An 18307-nucleotide genomic window follows, 5' to 3' on the forward strand; every position below is an offset into this window, starting at 1 on the left:
TTGCGCAGCAAGGCAGTTCATTAACATTAGCATTTCATGGTTGTCTCAAAGATAGAAATCCTTCCCCAGCTTTCTGTCTCACATACAGCAGTTGGCTGAGGGCCAATCGCTATAGCAACAGAATCCAGAGAAAGGAACTGCCATAACTGTAGTTCTATCTATGGCCAAGACTCAGTTAAAACAGAGGCCTGAGCAGCATGTCAGAACTACAACATGGCGGAACACTCAATTATTACAGAGGAGGAGTTGGCTGGTATTATAAACTACTTGCGCTTTGAGCATTATATAACTGATTTAACCCGATCACTATTACACATGAAATTAGTGTGACCATTTCAAATGAAGCTTATTGAAAATTTTCAAAATAAAAGCCTTGACAATTTTTACATCATGTAATTGCTCTTTTTTGTGTTAGATAACTGGTTTAACCAAACCACTGTTACACATGGGATTAGTGTTACCATTTCAAATGAAGCTTACTGAAAGTTTCAAAATAAAAGCCTGCATACTCCCCTCACGTCAGTGCACCGCCGCAGGCGGTGCAAAAATATTCTTCTTCTTTTATGTTTTTTTTCTCAGGATAGTGAACTGCTTTGCGTAGCAAGGCAGTTCATTAACATCAGCACAAACATTAGCATTTCACTGCCACCCACTAGTGCACTTCCTTGCACGCATTAGCATTTGACCTAAAATAAGCTTTTAGCCAATTTCTTTACTTATTAGCCATGTTTAGAATACTGGTTGGACTGAGTCAGTGGGTGACATCTTGGTGGTGATACCCCACATTCTACTGATACCATTCATGCTATTATTAGCATTTTGGCTAATTTTACCGTATGCGACATACTGAATGGTACAAGTACAGCTTAGTCCACATGCTTCTGACTCTCCACAGGTTATTGACTACATTGAAGCTTTCTTTAGCATTAATGCTAATTTTTTGCATCAGAACGCTTGATTAAAAACCGACGGGCAAACTTTGGCATGCCCCTTAAAATTTCTGCGGAATTTTCTAGTTTGTGTTTAAAAATCTCGTGCAAACAAAAATCAGAGGTATTCGTCAGCTTCTCGTGTCTTGAGATCTTGACTTTCTCCTCTGCAAAAATGCTCAAGCTCATTTAGATTGGAGATAACGAGTGCTGCCTGTTGCTGTGATAATTTGCCTTAACAACTTTAGGAAAACTCCCCCATGATTACCATGGTTTCATGCACAACGGAACGTCTTAGAGACACTGATGTCCTGACATACCGTACCTTGCAAAACATATTAAAGTTGTAGTTTCCTGTTACACATAGATTTATTTGTCTAATCTGTGAGTAAGAAGACGTAACTTACACATTGGAAGAAAAAGATAAAAAAATAGAAATTGCTAGAATTAAGACATTGTTTTATTTTACTGCTATATAAAATATAAAGGGATGGATGTTCTGTCAACTGCATAGAAATAAAAACCCCTGTAAAGGCATTTGTCTGATAGGCATTTTTATTCATTTATGTTTTCATGTGAACAGAGGTTATTGTGCATTGGTCACTCACATTGTATAGGCACTGTATTGTTTTTTTTGTTTTTTTTCATCTGAGAAATTGTGTAATATTTGCAGCTTAACCTGCATTACTGAACCATACTCTTGTTTTGGTCTGGCTGTCGATCGATTTGAACAGTCTGTTTTTATTGTGGATCCGGAGCTGGCTCAGCATAACGGTAGGGGTCATACAGGTCACTTTTGAAGTCATAAGGGTCAAAATAAGGGCCGGGCCTCTTCTTTTTAGCTACATTTAAAACAACAGGAACATTCCCTTCATCTGCTGTTTCTTCGTCTGATGCTACAGGGGATGATGCTTCCTGCGCAGGATGGGGAGGCTGGTCGACGAGGCAGTCTGGATCCCAGTACGGGTCACAGTCGTATTCCATCCCCTTCTTGGTGACCGGTGGAGGGACGGGTGGGACAGCCCTTCCAGGAGCAGGAGTGGCTGGGGTTGGTTGAGATGGGGTAATATTTCTAACCCCCTCTTCTTTTGTAGCACTGCATGCAAGGTTGAGTCTAGGGTCACACAGTATTGGGACAGCTCCCGTCGGCAGGTAGACAATCCGAGGTTTGCACAGAGGGTCCCTGGGGTTGCACAGATAGAACTTCTCAGCGTTCTCCAGTGGGTCTGGAGTGGGAGCCGGGGCGGTGGGGGGTGCAGGAGGGCGAGTTGTTGTAGCTGGTACTGCGGTGCTGGTTGCAGCACCCATTTTGTTTTGGTAGCTGGCAGCGTCGGGCCCATAGTTCAGCTCCAGGTGACGCATCTGCTGATACAACATCCGGATCCGGTCTATCTCATAAAGCTGAAACCAAGAGGGACGTTAGAGGAAAAATGTAACATTGACGCAGATAAAACCCATGAAATTCAGCGATCGTTCAAGCTTATTTCAATCAGGGCTCTGCGTGTCGTCAACTTACTCCTTCAACGTGTCCGATGCTGTTGTAGAAGCTGTAGTAGGACTGAAAGTCGGGGTCACCTTGGTACCATTTAGGATCGACGTTCCTCTTGGGTCGAAAGTTCGCCAAGAAATCGTTGGCTTTAGCGGAACCGATCCGGACAGGATTTGCTTTGGAGGGGGAAAGAGGATTGTCGAAGACAAAATGAAAATTGGTTTAGATTTCATATTTTTTTTAAATTACAGATAAAATCTTTTGGTGGACTTGAGAAATGTACTCATGTTAAGGTATTTCTTTTATTTTCACTTTCACACATGAATCTGATCACGGTTTGAAATGATAGCAGATGAAATACCATCAGGGGGTTTTACTTTCGTCAGAGACGTTGCTCCTATGAAACCTAAAGGGACGACAGGTATTTTAAGCTAAGCGCCAAAAATAAAAGAAAATGAAATTAAAGATTCAGTAAACACATGTGACAACATGAACAAGACTTCAAGATAAGCAGAAAACAAAGGCAGTAAAAATGACTAAGCTTGAATAAGGACAAAGATTCTTGTGTCTTATTTGTTTTGTTTTTTTCTTTTATGCTTAAAATCTTTTACATGCATTTAAAGGCAGTTTATTTTTGCAGGACAATATAGGAATTATACTAATAATCTTACTGACAGACCTGGTATTACCAGCAGGCAGCAGAGTTTTCTCAATAATGAAGCCAGGAAAACCACCTCTGACATCTGGAATTACATTAACACACCAATAAATTCATATAATTTCACAAATTGTTTTCTATCAGTGTTCATCAGAGTTTGTCCCAAAAAGTTAAAAACATATCTTCCTCTCTCTCTCTCTCTCTCTCTCTCTCTCTCTCTCTCTCTTTCTCTCTTTCATTTTTTAAAGCATGATTTCAAAATAATTGTAGCGCACTTACCTTTTGCTCCATCTTCATGTTTCTGATCTCATCCTCAGCTGCACATCACTGGACATCAGAATCTCCAAGGAAACTCGGGCCTTCTGATTGGAAGGCTTGCCAAAGCCAGAGGGCCAAACTCCACCCATTCTGCATTTTTTTCTTCATATGGGTTGGGGTGGAGGGGGATCATTAGACCAGTGCACATAAAACACCAGCATATTACCAGCTTCAAACAAAATAGGAGCTCCCATAAAGCAACAAGAGTGCTGTTGCAGCAGAAGAGCCACATGCGGCAAAGGTAGCTCACCTTCTTTGCGAGACCTTCTTAAAGCGTACGACTGACAAAAAGAGTCACTCAAGCGTCATAGTCAATAAAAATAAGAAAGTAAAACAATTATGTTGGAGAGAAACACGTATTTTATGCCTGCTTCAATGGGTTGATTGTGTCCCGCCATCAGAGAGTTCCCCTACAGGTAACAATTTTCTCCCTGCGAGGTACACAGCTGGATATGGCTTTTTAACTGCGGTTAAAAGGGGCGAGAAGCTGAGTCAACTATAGTGTAAGTTGCCTGGAAATATGCAGGAATAATGGGTTTGCACAAAGAACAAGCCAATGTAACACAGGTTGGTACATTTGTTTATGAATCCCGAACAGCTTGCTTTAACCAAAGTATTTAAAATAAAAGATGAATGATACGAACCCTATCCAATGGCCAACGTTTAGGCCATTATGTAATTTTTTTTTTTTTTTTTTTACATATGCCTCATTACGATCACAAGCCTTAATTGAATTTACTAGGATTTTAGGTGATGGACTGGCACAAAGTGGTGTTTAGTCCTGTTTAATCTTGGAGTATAGGAGAACATTGTTCTGTTTTATTTACTCTGTTCATGTGGTTCAACCCCACCCAAATGGGAGTGTCGCAGAAACTCATTAACTAGTTGGTCAGCCCAATCTCTTTGATGTTAGAAAGTCAATAGAAAGTGACTCTTTGTGTAGAATCTTCCAAAACACGACTGCCTGTGATTTGCTTTTTGATTGTAACCCGATTCCCCATTTGAGAAAGGACGGGACCACTGTTTGAGCCAACACATATATGTTGTCATTCCTGTTAATAATTGATCAATTCTGCATGCACTCTCATGTGTGATTTCTCTCTCTGAAGAGATCTTGAACAGTCGGGGCCATATCGACATGGAGAACGGGTACGGCGGGTAAACCGATGAAAATTCAAACATCCATGCATCCATGTAGGAGTCAAAACAAACATAGAAGGGAGTGTCCTGGTAAGATGAGATATGAACTTTCTGGGCAATATACGCAACATTTTGGGTGAAGATAAATAATTAGAACGGACATAGTTGGTGGTAGTATCATGCTGTGGGGATGTGTTTTATCAACACACATAAAAAGAGGCAACAAGATGGATGTACGATTGCTAAAACTTTAACTGTCGGTGTTTGGATCTAGAGCAAAACACCATACAAACATGAAAGAGTGTAGCTTTATTTATTAATGTTTAAATCACCTCTGTGTTTGTCACTTCAGCTGCAGAGCAAATCCCATCTATCAGAGCAGCAGGTGAGGCTGTGATCAAAGAGACCCAGAGAGAGACAGAGCGTCTGAGGGTTTCTGCCAGGTGGCTAATGGTTAACATGGTCCTATAATTGCTCAGTTGACATGACAGAAATGGAAGGGTCTTCTCTTTAAATCATATACATTTATTTCAACTGCCTCACACCATAAATCTGCCAATATTGCTTAACCGTGCCCTCCGCAGCACAATATTTTGTCATATTTGAATAGATAGCACAGGATCACTGTTTTACTTCCTGTACAACACCTTTTGTTGCACAACACTGAAGGCAGCAATCATCATAACATCCATCCCTGTGAACTTTAAATTACACCTTTCCCTGAAGCTCTCTGCAGGACATATGCTTTTCTCTAATACCCAACTTTTATATGCATCTCTTTTCAAACACACCTAAATCATACTACTGCACCTTTAGAATGCAATAATCTTGAGGGTTTGTTTAATGACCTTTAGAAAGAGTCGGGAATTTAAGAAGTAAAAATTTAAGACTGTATGTTCTGTGCTTCACCTGTAAGAAGTTATGGAGCTACAAAAAACACTGCATTGGGTGAAAATGACTTAAATTTGTAAACAGGTAAATAAAATGTAATAAATTACAGTTTAACTTTGTAGGACATAGCACTTATTGTAAAATGAAGCAAAACATAGCTATAAACAACTGTAATGACTTTTTGGGAGTGTTTTATTCAGTTATTTGACTTGGCAATAGTCCTTATTGTTTCTGCTACACAAAACCGCTCAAGCAACTATAACTATAGTAACTATTGAATAATGTGGAATTGATATTGAATCTTTTCTTTCAATATCAAAAAAGATTTGATAGTGAGATCTTCTTTAAGGAAAAGTTTTGTCAATATTGTATCTATCTGTTATTCATTCATTAATCCATGATTACGTTTTACCCAACTTTGACCTTTGAATTGTCCAGACTCAAAAAAACAAATGAATTTCCCCTTATTTCTAACTACAGAGTCATATTCAAAAATATTAAATGAGTTGGAAAATTGGGACTTGGTAGAAAATGGGTGAATAAGCAGATAGAGCTAAAAGCTAGATTTCACAAGACTCATTTTAAAATTTTGCAAAAACATCTGCTCAAACACAAAAAAAACATGTATTTTTATTGTATGCTTTGAAAACCACATATTGTTTTTTCTTCCACTTTTGCTATCTGCTGCTTTGGAGTAGTCTGTCATAAGACTCCTAAGACATATTGAAGTTTGAAGTAAGAATCCTTAAGCAAGGCCGAGCATTTGCATGCATAAAACATTATGTCCACTAGACGGCGCCACAACAAAAACAGTTAACCGGAAACGCGTTGTTTGGTATTTCCTGTTAGGATGTCTTAGGTTTGTAGTTCTTGTGTTGGTGACCTGTCAGCGTTGTAGTACAGGCTGTCACTGCTAATACACTATCCATCTTCTCGGCGGTCGCTTAGTTGTCGCCACTGACGCAGCCGGAACCGGTTCTTTGGTCGCTCATGGAGTTTTATTCACGCTAATGATGTCAGATGAGCACCTAGCTAACGGTTTAAGCTAACTAACTTAGCCACACAACTTGACAGCTAGCTTTCGAAGGCGGCTAGCGGCGTTAGCTAAGACCACTGGCAGGACGAGGTGTTGGAATCCGCCCACCCTTTTAAATCAGGGTTCCGGGACAAAGGAGTGCACGGTAAGTTGGCAACAACTTGAGACAGTTGTTAAATCTTAAGCCAATATCGCAGGTCGAGTGTTTGGTGTTTTAAATTAAATGAAGCTTTAATGTAAACAACCAACAGGTCAGGGTTTTAACGGCTGATCTACTCAAGCAGTGCCACCAGAATAACCACTCCGTCAGCTGCTTTTGATCACTTTCAGACCGAGGGAAGAGTTTACCTTTTTGCAATCATATATTAATTTTTAAATCTGCAAAAATGTGCAGTGATATTTCACTCCTATCGAGAAAAATGTTGGGAAATGAAGCTGAAGCCCTTAGACTGGAAAGGTGGCGATCAGCAAGACAGAAGAACTTATTAGAAATATTTCTGTATTAAAGAGGCAAACATGTTTAATGTCTGATTTCCAGGGGAGGAAAGCTGTCCTGAAACATTTTTTTAGTCCTACAGTGTTTTTCCACTTTCAAAGATATCAGTAAGCTCATTATTAAAACACAACCATCTCAGTTTGGCTCAGTAAACCCTATTACATGAAGCTAAAAGCCCCCAAAGCCCCCTGCCCTTGTTCGCTTCTTTTTGTGGTCAGATAAGACTTTGGCACCATCTCTTGTTCCTTTCTTATTATAGCAGTCAGTTTCAATGAGAATGACATCTGCTGTTCATGTAAATCTCCTGTCAGTGTGGAAGCCCTGCAGGACTTCCTGCTGCAGCTAAAAGAAAAGGGAGTAGAGGGGTGGGGGGGGGAACGCTTGTACAAGTTGCCCAGTGTGAGATCGGGTCACCATCACCACCTGGAACGTGTACTGTTACATTATTTACTGATAACACTTAGTCACACTCTCATAACTTGTGGATTTCAGCAAACATTGACGTCCAGCAAAAAAATAAAATAAAATAAAAAAAAGTGATAGGTGTAAATAATGAAGTATGGTTATTATGTAAATACAAGATAAGGAAATGGCGTATGAATGGTGACCACTCCCTTTAATCGACTTTTGGCTTCTGTTTTAGTGGTGTGATGGAATGTGAGGAATGGGGCAGAGTCGCAACCCATAACACAGGAACCCTTGCAATGTTATGCATGCACTGAGTTACTTGCTTTTGCTGTATTCTGACATATAGATTGGAGGAGTGTGCGAGTTGGGATCACAGGCAGATTTAAAACTCTGCTCCAGAGGTCAGCAACCTCTGTGATCCCAACCGGCATTTCTGCCCTCACCTACTTAAAATAGAAAATGCCCAGGCCTGCAAAACCCTCTCGAGTTTTGTAAATATATTCCATCTAAAAATGGTTTATGCCATTGTAAAATCAAATAACCAGCAACTATTGTATTTTTATTTTTGCTTTTGTAGAGTAGAGAAGCATAAAACTTTTACAATGAGACGAAAATTATAATTTCTCACAAATCCTATGTGGCTTCTGGACGTTTTGCGTACAGGCTGACAAAGTCGCCGACCAATCCAGGCTGTAATTTGATCGCATTCATTCAGTGAGACGGGAAAATATCCGAGCAGTTTTATTAATAAACTCTTATAAGCACTGCAGCAATTAGTGCCTCCAGCAACTCCTTCAAAGTAAATGTGGGTGATTCATTTTATTTAACCTATGCTTCACTTGTTTTTTGAGATGATCGGAATTCATGGAAACTTTTAATTCAAGATTACCGACTTACTGTTTCCGTAATGTGTAATTATAGCATTATGACAGAGGCCTGTTTCTTTTTTTTGAAACTGCCATGTGTCATTTTGTCACCAAAACAGGATGGTAGAAGATGTGAGGAAACCTCCACAGCAAAGCAAGACTTCCTGTGTGTGTTATTGGTTTGTTTTAAGTGTCAAAAGATAAACTGGGAGGTAAACTACAGATGTTGGAACTGTCTTTTTAATTAATAAAATACTATCAGTGTTTTTCTAAAGCAAACCCACGTTAAAAGATGTCTAGAAGGACATTTAACAATCTGTAGCCCTAAATACAACACCTCTGAGCAAAATCAGTTTTTATTTTAAATCTAGTAAAAACTGGAAGTTATTTATTGTTTTTGTTTTAATATGCATATAAATGTAATCAGAAAATAAAAATTATCTAATGCATAAGTGCATCACTTCTCAGTCAGACATTTTAGAAAAAAAAAAAATCATCCTTTGTCCCCGACATAAAAACAAAAAATTTATTAGTTCTGTTTTTATTTATTTTCTAAATATCACTACGAGTTTATTCTCGTTTTGTTTAATTTTGTATTTAGTCAAATAGAAGGCTAAAGAGCACGACTCGCATTGCGTTTTTCTCTACTGGGCCAAAGTTCACCAAGCACATGACAGCCTCCGTAGCGTCACAGCTGTCCAGATTTGCAGTCAGTCCAGTCTTCTAAAATGATGCAACAGTGCCCCCGGCATTGCCCTCTGACGCAGCATGAAGTTGAGGGCGTGTATCTGTGCGGCGTGTTTTAAAGGATGCTGTACGCCCGAGTGTGTGAACTGTGGCGCGTTTTAGACATACATCTCTTTGCCTGTGAGCCCAGATGGCGGCCCAGAGCTCCAACGAGCTGGTGATGTCCAGGAAAAGAAAAAGAGACGGCTCCAACGGGGAGACGGAAGAGGGGGAACGACTTGGGAAAATCCCCAGATGTACCGTGGTGAGTCAGTTCCGTCTTTCAGCTTTTAATTTTTTGAAATGTGCCTGACTTGTGTTTTCTGTTCGCCCAACATGCTCTGCTGATTCCTTTATGTTCCAAGCGTTGCAAATAGCATTACGCAGCAGAGTTTCAAAAGTGCTGCTGATCTCTGTTAAGAAGTGCTCAGTTCAAACACATGACCATTTATTACCACATCCTTATGCTTTGTTAAAGGGAAAAACATTACAAAACTAGAGCAAAAGCAACATTTTTCCTGCTTGAGGGTGATGCTAGTGAATCATTTTGGGTTAATCTAAAGGACATTGATTGTATTACAAATGTATATATATATTTTTTTCCCCCACACACATTTGGATGGTTTAGGGACTGAAAAACCCTGCGCCTTTTGCCGATGAGCTCGAGCCAGCTGATAAAAAACCTTACCAGAGAGTCACCATGGAAGAGGCAAAGAAGGGAACACCGCGTGAGTTTCACATCAACTCCCTGCTTTTTGACTTCATTCGTACTGTGCCGTCTCTGGTTTTTGTAAACTTGTGTTGGGCGTCTGCAAGTTTCCTCTCAGTCCTTATTGCCTTCACCTCCAGTGGCTCGTTTATTAATTCCTCTCTTGTCTTGTTTCTCTCCCTCCAGTCAGCAGACCCGTCCGAGTCTATGCAGATGGCATCTTTGATGTTTTCCACTCAGGTCACGCCAGAGCTCTGATGCAGGCGAAGCGCCTCTTTCCAAACTCGCATCTTATCGTCGGAGGTGAGTCGAGTGTAAAAGTCTGGATTTTGGGTAAACTTAACCGTGACGTGGCAAGGAAAGGACAAAACTTTGCACATATTGAGACTTTTTGCACACTAAATGATCATTTAAAGTCTAAATGAAACTTAAATGACAGTAAGCCGTGCTTTTAACATAAAAATCCCTTCTTCTGAGTGTGCTTACAGAATTTGAAAAATATGGAAAAAATAAATCCAGGCGCATTGTGATCCATGCTTCAAGTGGATTAACGATTAAAACAACATTCTTTGCAAACATACATTTTTGTTTACCCTTAGAATAACATCCAGAAGCAACTGATTAGTTTGTACATTTTGGAGCACAGGTTTGCAATATCTAAGTAAATAATACAGTAATAACTTAGTAAGGGAAGGGGAACACCATCTAGATTTGGAAAATTAATGACTTGATGAGAAAAAAAATACCACATCTTTTCGATATTTACATGAAGCGATAAGCTCGTGTGTTTTTTAGATTCACGGTAAAATAAAATTGGATAAAAAAAAAGCTCTAGGTCAATCTTATATTGAGCAATTTCAGGTTTATTCTCTCATTACATGCACATTGGAGAATTCAGATGGTTGTCATGGTAACAAGCTTCTAAAAGGTGTTACATCCTGATATTTGATCTCTGAACAGAGAGAGATGGCGGATAAAAGTACCAATAGCTTTTTTTTAGAAAAATAAAATATCTGGACTAGTTTACTAAGGAAACTTGGCAAAGTTTATTTTTTGTCATTCTCTCATACAAACTAATGTAAGGTTTCAAGTGGCAAGAGCTGCAGTTTGTTTATCTTCTGAAAAAGGAGGTAATTGGTGATAAAAGCATCAGAAGCACCGGTTTATATAATCAAATGCAGAAACGTGATCACAAATCCAAATCTTTACCTTTTGGATATAGTACCTTCCTCATCTGAAATAATGAAATATATTCCAATTCATGTATCTGCAATTTCTTTATAAAGCCTATAAAACACCATGCATATTTCTCTGTAGTTGTGCAATATGACTTCCTGCTTGATTATTCACTTTTTTCTTATGAGGATTTTGGTGTCAAACGTCCTTAAACGCAGCTTTTCTTTTCCTTGCATGTAAAACGCTAACTTCCACAGCAGTTCTTTACTCATGCTTCTGAGAGTGTTCTGGGCTTATGTTAGATGGATGTTTTCTGTCAAGAGTATTTGCAAAGCAAATAAAGAAGATTGTTTAGGTTCAGCTTTCCATATCCAGACCTACACAACCCACATTGCTATCATCATAAAAGCTGAAATTGCACAGCTCAGGAGAGTTGGCAAATCAACAATATGAAGTCCTATAGAAAGATTACTGAGAACAATTTAATGATGAAAAATGTATTTCACTATGTCATTTCAATAGAGTACAAATATTTCGGCGGTGAAACTGTTCGGGATAAATCAACATTATGCCACCCGCTGATATAATTTGGCATCTGCACAAGATTTAATCTTAGTTGAATGTTTTAGAGGAAAACAGGCATTTACAATTTAGGCATTTTGTAAACTAAACATTAATTTAGATACTTAGTAGATAAACAAAAGTTAAGTATAATTTATCATAACTATATCCACTAGGTGGCAGTAAAGTGAATCCAATATGATCTTTGGTATGTGTAGATTAGGCATCAACAGGCATTAGGAGGTTTTACATACACCAGCTTGGTTGTGTGGGGAGTTTTTGCAACACTACTCCTAAAGGGGTTAACCCAGTGATTTAATGTAAACATTTCCTTGGTTTCACAGTCTGCAGTGATGAGCTCACCCACAAATACAAGGGCTTCACTGTGATGAACGAGGATGAGCGTTACGACGCCATCAGACACTGCCGCTACGTGGACGAAGTGGTGCGAAACGCTCCCTGGACGTTAACACCAGAGTTCCTTGCAAAACATCGCGTGAGTTTTTAACATAAAGACACATGCGAGTGAAACGACTGTCTGGATTCTTGTTCTCGAGCAAACCATCAATCCGAATCTGCTCTGATGAATGATGTGTGTCTTAATGCCCTGTTCAGATTGATTTTGTGGCCCACGATGACATCCCGTACTCATCAGCAGGGAGTGATGACGTGTACAAGCACATTAAAGAAGCAGGTGAGTCATGGCGGCAAAGGAAATGGATGATGTACCCTGCAAAGATTTAAGTTTTTTCTTTTTGTTTGACACAATGGATGCTGGGCTTCATGTATGCGTTTCCTCTGGGTTAAATGCTTTAAACCCCCTGGAATACACACAATGTTCTGAAAACCTCTGATTGTTGAAATGACAAATGCGCAATTTTGGTTACAGTGTGTTGCAAAAGCATTTATGCTAGTCTCTTGAACTTTTTCAGTAAGAACCAGTCAAACCAAAATTGAACTTCCTGTCCCACAAACCTTACATGCTGAGGAAGAGTAACGCTGAACTTCGCCCTAAACAATGTTGGAACATTCTTCTCATGGTCCATTTCTGCAGGCATGTTTGCTCCCACCCAGCGGACAGAGGGCATCTCCACCTCTGACATCATCACTCGCATCGTCCGCGACTACGACGTGTACGTCAGACGCAACCTGCAGCGAGGTTACACAGCCAAAGAACTCAACGTCAGCTTCATCAACGTACGATTTTTCTGCTTCGTCACAGACGTGGCCGCCTCCGTGGCTTCGTCCTCTGCTGTCTCACCGTTTCCAAGAAGGTCAAGAAAAACAATCTCTCTAAATAACCAAATAACTGCTGTTCTCACACCAGGAGAAGAAGTACCACCTGCAGGAGCGCGTCGATAAGGTAAAGAGGAAGGTGCGTGATGTGGAGGAGAAGAGCAAAGAGTTCGTCCAGAAGGTGGAGGAGAAGAGCATCGACCTCATCCAGAAATGGGAGGAGAAGTCCAGGGAGTTCATTGGCAACTTCTTGCAGATGTTCGGCCCTGAGGGAGCTCTGGTGAGCACGCTGCTCGTTTGTGGTTCCAAATGATTGTGTAATCAGCAAGGTTTGTTAAGAAAACGTCGCGGTAACGGTGTGGGGATGCGTTGCTGCGGTCTGAATACTCGTCCTTCATACTCGTGTTTTACGATGCCTCGTCGCTACAACAATTGATGGGGATTTGGTTGATGTCTGGTCTCCAAAATCTTAACTAATCTTTTCCAAAAACAATTGAAGGTACAAATTTTCATAAAGGTGAGAACTGAGGAACACATTTCCAATCTAAGCTGGGCCATTGTTTCTGACGAGGACTGGAATGGAATAAGTGAAAATGACCAAAACTGCGACAGAGTATGTGACAATCATACGACGTGGTTTACCAGATGGAAAAATCAACATCCTATTTCTATAACAGTTCTCAAACCTGATCGCTATGGAACAGGAGCGTTCAACTCCAGTCACTGTTCTGCATGTTTACTCTACTTTTCCTGTTCCAAAATACCTAAAGCAAAAAGCAAAAAAAAAAAAAAAAGTTCCATTACAGAACTGGATGACATGCTGTGGAGATAATTCAGCGTTTTGCAGCCGTGTTATGGGAAAAATCTGTCTTACCAAATATTTTTGCTCTAGTTTCTAGTGAAAATATCTCACCACATTCGAAATGAGACAAAACTAACTTAAAAGTAACTTTTCAACAAGATGTAGGAGCTCGTTTCAAGTCAATAACTTCGTGTTTGTTGCATTGACAGTTTATTTCAAAATAAACTTCCAATCAGACATGTGCTTTTTCATCAATATTAAGGAATTATTTATTCAAAACAAGCTCATACACCTTGCTGTAAAGTACTTGTAAACTAGCGTTGTCTTATTTCACGTATACTAAGATATTTGCAGTAGGTCAAAAATACTTGGGTAAAATTTTGTCTTTGCAGTGTAGAGAGAGCTCCCACTGTATTATAAACTTGTTAAATGTTGTAGAAAGCTAATCTCACCCCGGGGTCCCAAGTCAGATAAAATCCTCAAAGTACATGTTAACAAATGCTGTGTAAATGTTCACACAGAAAGGAAAAGCTTCATAAGTTTGAATGTTATAATTTTAAGCTAAATCACTCATTCCAGCCACTTATATTTAATCTTGGAAAACACTTATACGCACCGTAACTGTTTGCAAACAACATTGTTTGCTTTTTTTTCTTTTCTTAGTTCCTTATAAACATAATATTAAAATTAACTCCGGTTCTACCATATCCCAAAATGCAAATTGTTTTCCTTTTCCTTTCTTTTTGAATTTAGTTCTGTTTTGTTAGTTCTGCTCTGCTTTTCCCCAAGATGAGGAATGCATTTATATCTGAATATTTATGCAGGCAAGCAGATAGAATTTCATGTCAGAACTTGCTGCTCAGCTTCATGACGCAGCAGGGAGCAGGGAGTGGCGGCCAGCGGAGCGTCGTGTCGATGGATGATAACAAACAGCCAGGGAGTTTCTGTGACCATAGAAACCTGTCTGGAGGTTTCCCTAAAATGAAACGGGGAAAACTAACGTACTCTGCAAGAAGCCGATGGGAACATATTTTTAGTTTTCCTCTGATTTCATTATAGGTCACCTCCATCAGGCTACGGTGACTTATGTTGGAATTCAACAAATATTTTGCAGTGCTTTATAATTTTCTTTTTTTTTTTTTTTTCGGAGCTCCATGTTCAGTCGGTCAAACTTTATTCATAGAGCACTTTTCATGCTGCAAAGTGATTTGCAGAGGTTAAAAACATGCGGACAGAGATAAAACCACTAGAAAACTGTAGGAATCAAGAGGGACAACGCAAAGGGTAATAATACTAATAATAAGACAAAGAATGAGAGGAGATGAATAAATTGTAAGAGTCAGTAGCAAAGTTTACTTCATGAATGCCAGTGAGGATTAAAACCCTGCTGTAGAGCCGGCCCACGGCATATTTGAGTTATGAGCGCCAAGCTGGCATAATAAAATATATACATAATAAAAAAAAAAAGACTAAATTCTATTTCACATTTCTATATTATTTTTATAGTTGTTGCACAAATAATAGGCTGATATCTTCCAGCTGTTGGGGAAATATAAGATATTGTTAACTTGTTTTCTGTACATTTAGTGTTTACAAATAGTTAAAATAGTATAACACACTTAAATGCCACCCTGCATTTTAATATCATCTATTTTTTTTCCTTTCAAGGTTAAAAATCATTAGCCGTAACAACATTAATATGATGTATGCTAGTTATAAGTGATGCTAAAGACACCATAGACTAGCTAGGAATGATGAAGCATCTGGTGTTGACATGCTGGTATGGGGTGGCCTCAAATGAAAATCTGCTTAGGGCCCCAAAAAAGCTTGGGCCGGTCCTGCCCTGCTGACTGTACACTGAACTCCTCTGTGCCCTACAGAAGCACATGCTGAAGGAGGGCAAGGGCCGCATGCTGCAGGCCATCAGCCCGAGGCAGAGCCCCAACAGCAGCCCCAGCCGAGACGAGCGCTCGCCCTCCCCCACCTTCCGTCTCCCCTTCTTCTCCAAGACCTCCCCTCCGCCCTCGCCGCCCCATCCCAGCGGAGCACGTGGATACCTCATCAGCGAGGACGACGATGAAGACGACGAGGAGGAAGAAGAGGAGGAGGACGACAACTGAACCCAAGTCTGATGACGTCGGCGCCGTCGGGTTGAGTTAGCACTACCAGTAACGAGAGCTGTCAACGCTGGGTGGCCTTCGAGGAGCTCCTGGCTGCGGCTGTTGTTTTTTTGTTTTTTTTCAAAATCGTGTTCATTGATGATTTTTATTGCTATTTTTTTTTCTTTTTTTTTTTTTTGTCTTTTAGCACTTCAGCGTCATGTTACCTTTGACAGCCAGGTTGTTAACAGCTCCTGTTATTTTTTTAACAGCCAATTCCCATCTTCTCTGTTTCTGTGTACTGGTCAGTAAATTACAACTAGACACCCCGAGTTCTTTGAAAGATAGTTTATGAATCTGTTGCTATTTTTTTTTTTTTTCTGTTGGTAATTAGTCACTCACTGTCACGTAGCAATATTTTCAGGTGTTAGCGTTGGTGCACTGCCTCCATCTGTGACTGTATTACTAAAGCTTGCATCGTGGCTCCGGGGGACGTTCTGGTTACGGCTTTAGCGGTGGGTGGTGGGTGGTGGGCTCGCTGTGTTTTTTTTTTTTTGTTTGTTTCTTTGTTTTTTGGGTCACTTGTTGCAGCAGAAGGTTTAATATGGATTCACAATCATGACACGGTTTTAATTATCTGCTTATTCGCTGCAGATTTTACCCTCACGCTAACGTTAAAATAAGGCACCCGAAACCAAGAACATCCGATTACATCAGATCTCAGCTGAAACTGAGTATAACATGTCAACCAAGCAGCAGCATTTTTTTTTCCTGAGTTTTAGCCTGTCTGTGCTGGAGCTTGGTGTGTCCATGTATATGCATGGCATTGTTTGTATGTCAGCATGTTTAGCGTGTCTCTTAACGGCATTTGTCTTGTTACCAGATGCTGGGTTCAGCTTACTAGTTCCCGCATATAGTAAATAAATTAGCTTTGAAATTTTTACTATCTGCTGACGAGAATCGGTCTTTGAAAGACTAGTTTAAAACTAGACGCCTTTAAGCGGCGTGGATGAATGGATGACACTTTTAAATCTTGGTGTGGAAATGTTTATTTTTGTAGTGTTTCATCCCAGTTTTTTTTTTTAAATCTCTCTTTTGTTTTCCCCCCTTATTCTTCCTTGAGCAGAGAATCAATATAAGCAAGGTGCAATTTACATATTGTTTTGTGTCCTGTAAGATTGTCCTACAGATCTGGAACTGTAAGAAAGTGATTTTAACTTTGATATGTTGTGACAAGACAAAGTATTAGGTTTTTAAATTTCAGAATATACACATTTGTAAAAAAAAAAAAAAAAAAAGTTAAGAATAACCCAGTCCAGGTTTAAAGAGTCTACATGTGGTAGTTTTTTTTTTTAAAAACTAGAATAGATTGAAGATGCTGGAGGTAGTGAAAAATTTGGTGGAATCGTCCTTTAGCCATTTCCTGGATTGGAAATGGCTAAAGCTGAAGAAACCAACTTCAGCTTTGTCTCAAAAGGCCCTTTTAGTAATTCCCATTTACTTTAGTAAATTAAGCTGGTATGACTTAAATGGTGTACTGCAAGTTTAGTCATTGGCAAATGGGAAGACTGGCATGAGAAACTAAATAAATAAATGTAAAACAGGACTTCCTCTGATGCAGATTGGATGGTTTCATCACTTTGAGTGAGCTGCCCTCCTTCCCCAAATTATTATTTTTCTTAGATAAGCACAGTTTCCTCACCATGTGGCTGCTGGGGGCTGGGGGGAACGTGAGTTAAGTATTTTAAATTTATAGTTCTCCATCTCCAGTGAAAAAGCATGTCGTCTCTGAATTAAAGTGATCTTTTTAGTGATGAAACGTTGACGGATTAGCATCTGTTGGCGTGAACCACCTCTGAAACCTCTGCTAGTACGTGCAGACATGGTTTTCATGTCTACAGTAAAAAAAAATAAATAAAAAGAATCAGTATAGTCTGGAAAGAGGAAAAGCAAATTCTGTCTGGATTCTGGTGCTAAACAACCTAGTCTTGATTTTTTCTTTTTAAAATCAGTAACTTCAGTTCGAGCATGTCCATGTAAAGGCAAGCCGATAAGAGCCGCAGTTTTAATCATGGTTTGTGTTACGTTTTGAGGTTTATGTTTGTCCTGCATCCTGGATGTACAGGAAGAGCAAAGATGCATTAAAACTTGTCCAAAAACATTTTGACTGTCTTGGTTTTAAGGATTCCACACTTAATAGTTCATACCTGTGTTATCTGTAGGATGAAACAGAATTTGATCATTTATGACATCCCATCTCAAACTAGAATATAATTGAAAAGTTTGGGTGAATAAGTAAATAAATAAAAATACATTCACATACAGCATTTAAAAAAAAGATGGCCCATAGTAAGTTATACGATATTAAGAGACCAATTAATCTTAAACTGTTGCAGCCTACAAAGTCATGGAGTAAACTGCAAAAAAATATTGCAAAGTTGTAATATACAGTTATATTAATGGAAAGTAGCAGCAAGGAGAGCTGGAGCCTTGAGAGGATTGTAAGGCAAAGCCTGTTCAAGAGTCTGGAGGTGTGGACTGAAGCTACCACAGATTTATCAGCGCATAAAATTTGCATTTCATTTGGGAATCAAAGAGTGTGGCGAGGGACAGAATCCACTCTGCTCGACGTCCATTAGAAATGTTGAGTGATGACGTGGGGAGCCGCGTTTCCTGCTGCTGTCGGTCCACACAACACAAATTTTATGACACCCAATGCTTCCTTTTGCAGACGATATTTGTCGATTTCAGTTCCCAGCAGGACATT

General features: G+C 39.5%; 2 protein-coding genes across 3 annotated transcripts; one reads left to right on the top strand and one right to left on the bottom strand.

Annotated features, from left to right (window-relative positions):
- Window positions 1-1466: 1466 nt before the first annotated feature.
- Window positions 1467-3388, bottom strand: LOC106934093 (uncharacterized). The gene is made up of 5 exons (XM_015013772.2): window positions 3356-3388; window positions 3098-3161; window positions 2780-2824; window positions 2446-2594; window positions 1467-2330 (listed from the first exon to the last, which is right to left on the bottom strand). Exons 1-5 carry the CDS (start codon window positions 3371-3373, stop codon window positions 1671-1673), a joined length of 936 nt encoding a protein of 311 aa, XP_014869258.2. The 5' UTR covers window positions 3374-3388; the 3' UTR covers window positions 1467-1670.
- Window positions 3389-6253: 2865 nt separating this feature from the next.
- Window positions 6254-17701, top strand: pcyt1aa (phosphate cytidylyltransferase 1A, choline a). Of its 2 annotated transcripts, none has more exons than XM_015013785.2 (9): window positions 6254-6606; window positions 9109-9219; window positions 9586-9685; window positions 9853-9969; window positions 11748-11899; window positions 12019-12097; window positions 12458-12600; window positions 12731-12919; window positions 15322-17701. In XM_015013785.2, exons 2-9 carry the CDS (start codon window positions 9109-9111, stop codon window positions 15559-15561), a joined length of 1131 nt encoding a protein of 376 aa, XP_014869271.1. In that variant the 5' UTR covers window positions 6254-6606; the 3' UTR covers window positions 15562-17701. The 2 variants fall into 2 exon arrangements, with proteins under 2 accessions (XP_014869271.1, XP_014869270.1); XM_015013784.2 differs by having other exon boundaries at window positions 6255-6606; window positions 9109-9222.
- Window positions 17702-18307: the final 606 nt, after the last annotated feature.

Source organism: Poecilia mexicana, unplaced genomic scaffold (assembly GCF_051168715.1).
Source record: "Poecilia mexicana isolate PSO_F unplaced genomic scaffold, ASM5116871v1 scaffold_17, whole genome shotgun sequence".
In the NCBI taxonomy this organism is placed as follows: Eukaryota; Metazoa; Chordata; class Actinopteri; order Cyprinodontiformes; family Poeciliidae; genus Poecilia; species Poecilia mexicana.

Coding starts and splice junctions, on each gene's coding strand:
- LOC106934093 (XM_015013772.2), bottom strand. Junction 2,825..3,097: donor CTGCCTGCTGGTAATACCAG/GTCTGTCAGTAA, acceptor TCGTCCCTTTAG/GTTTCATAGGAGCAACGTCT. Junction 2,595..2,779: donor GAAAGTAAAACCCCCTGATG/GTATTTCATCTG, acceptor CCCCCTCCAAAG/CAAATCCTGTCCGGATCGGT.
- pcyt1aa (XM_015013784.2), top strand. CDS start 9,109: ATGGCGGCCCAGAGCTCCAACGAGCTGGTGATGTCCAGGAAAAGAAAA. Junction 11,900..12,018: donor AGTTCCTTGCAAAACATCGC/GTGAGTTTTTAA, acceptor TGCCCTGTTCAG/ATTGATTTTGTGGCCCACGA. Junction 12,920..15,321: donor TCGGCCCTGAGGGAGCTCTG/GTGAGCACGCTG, acceptor TGTGCCCTACAG/AAGCACATGCTGAAGGAGGG.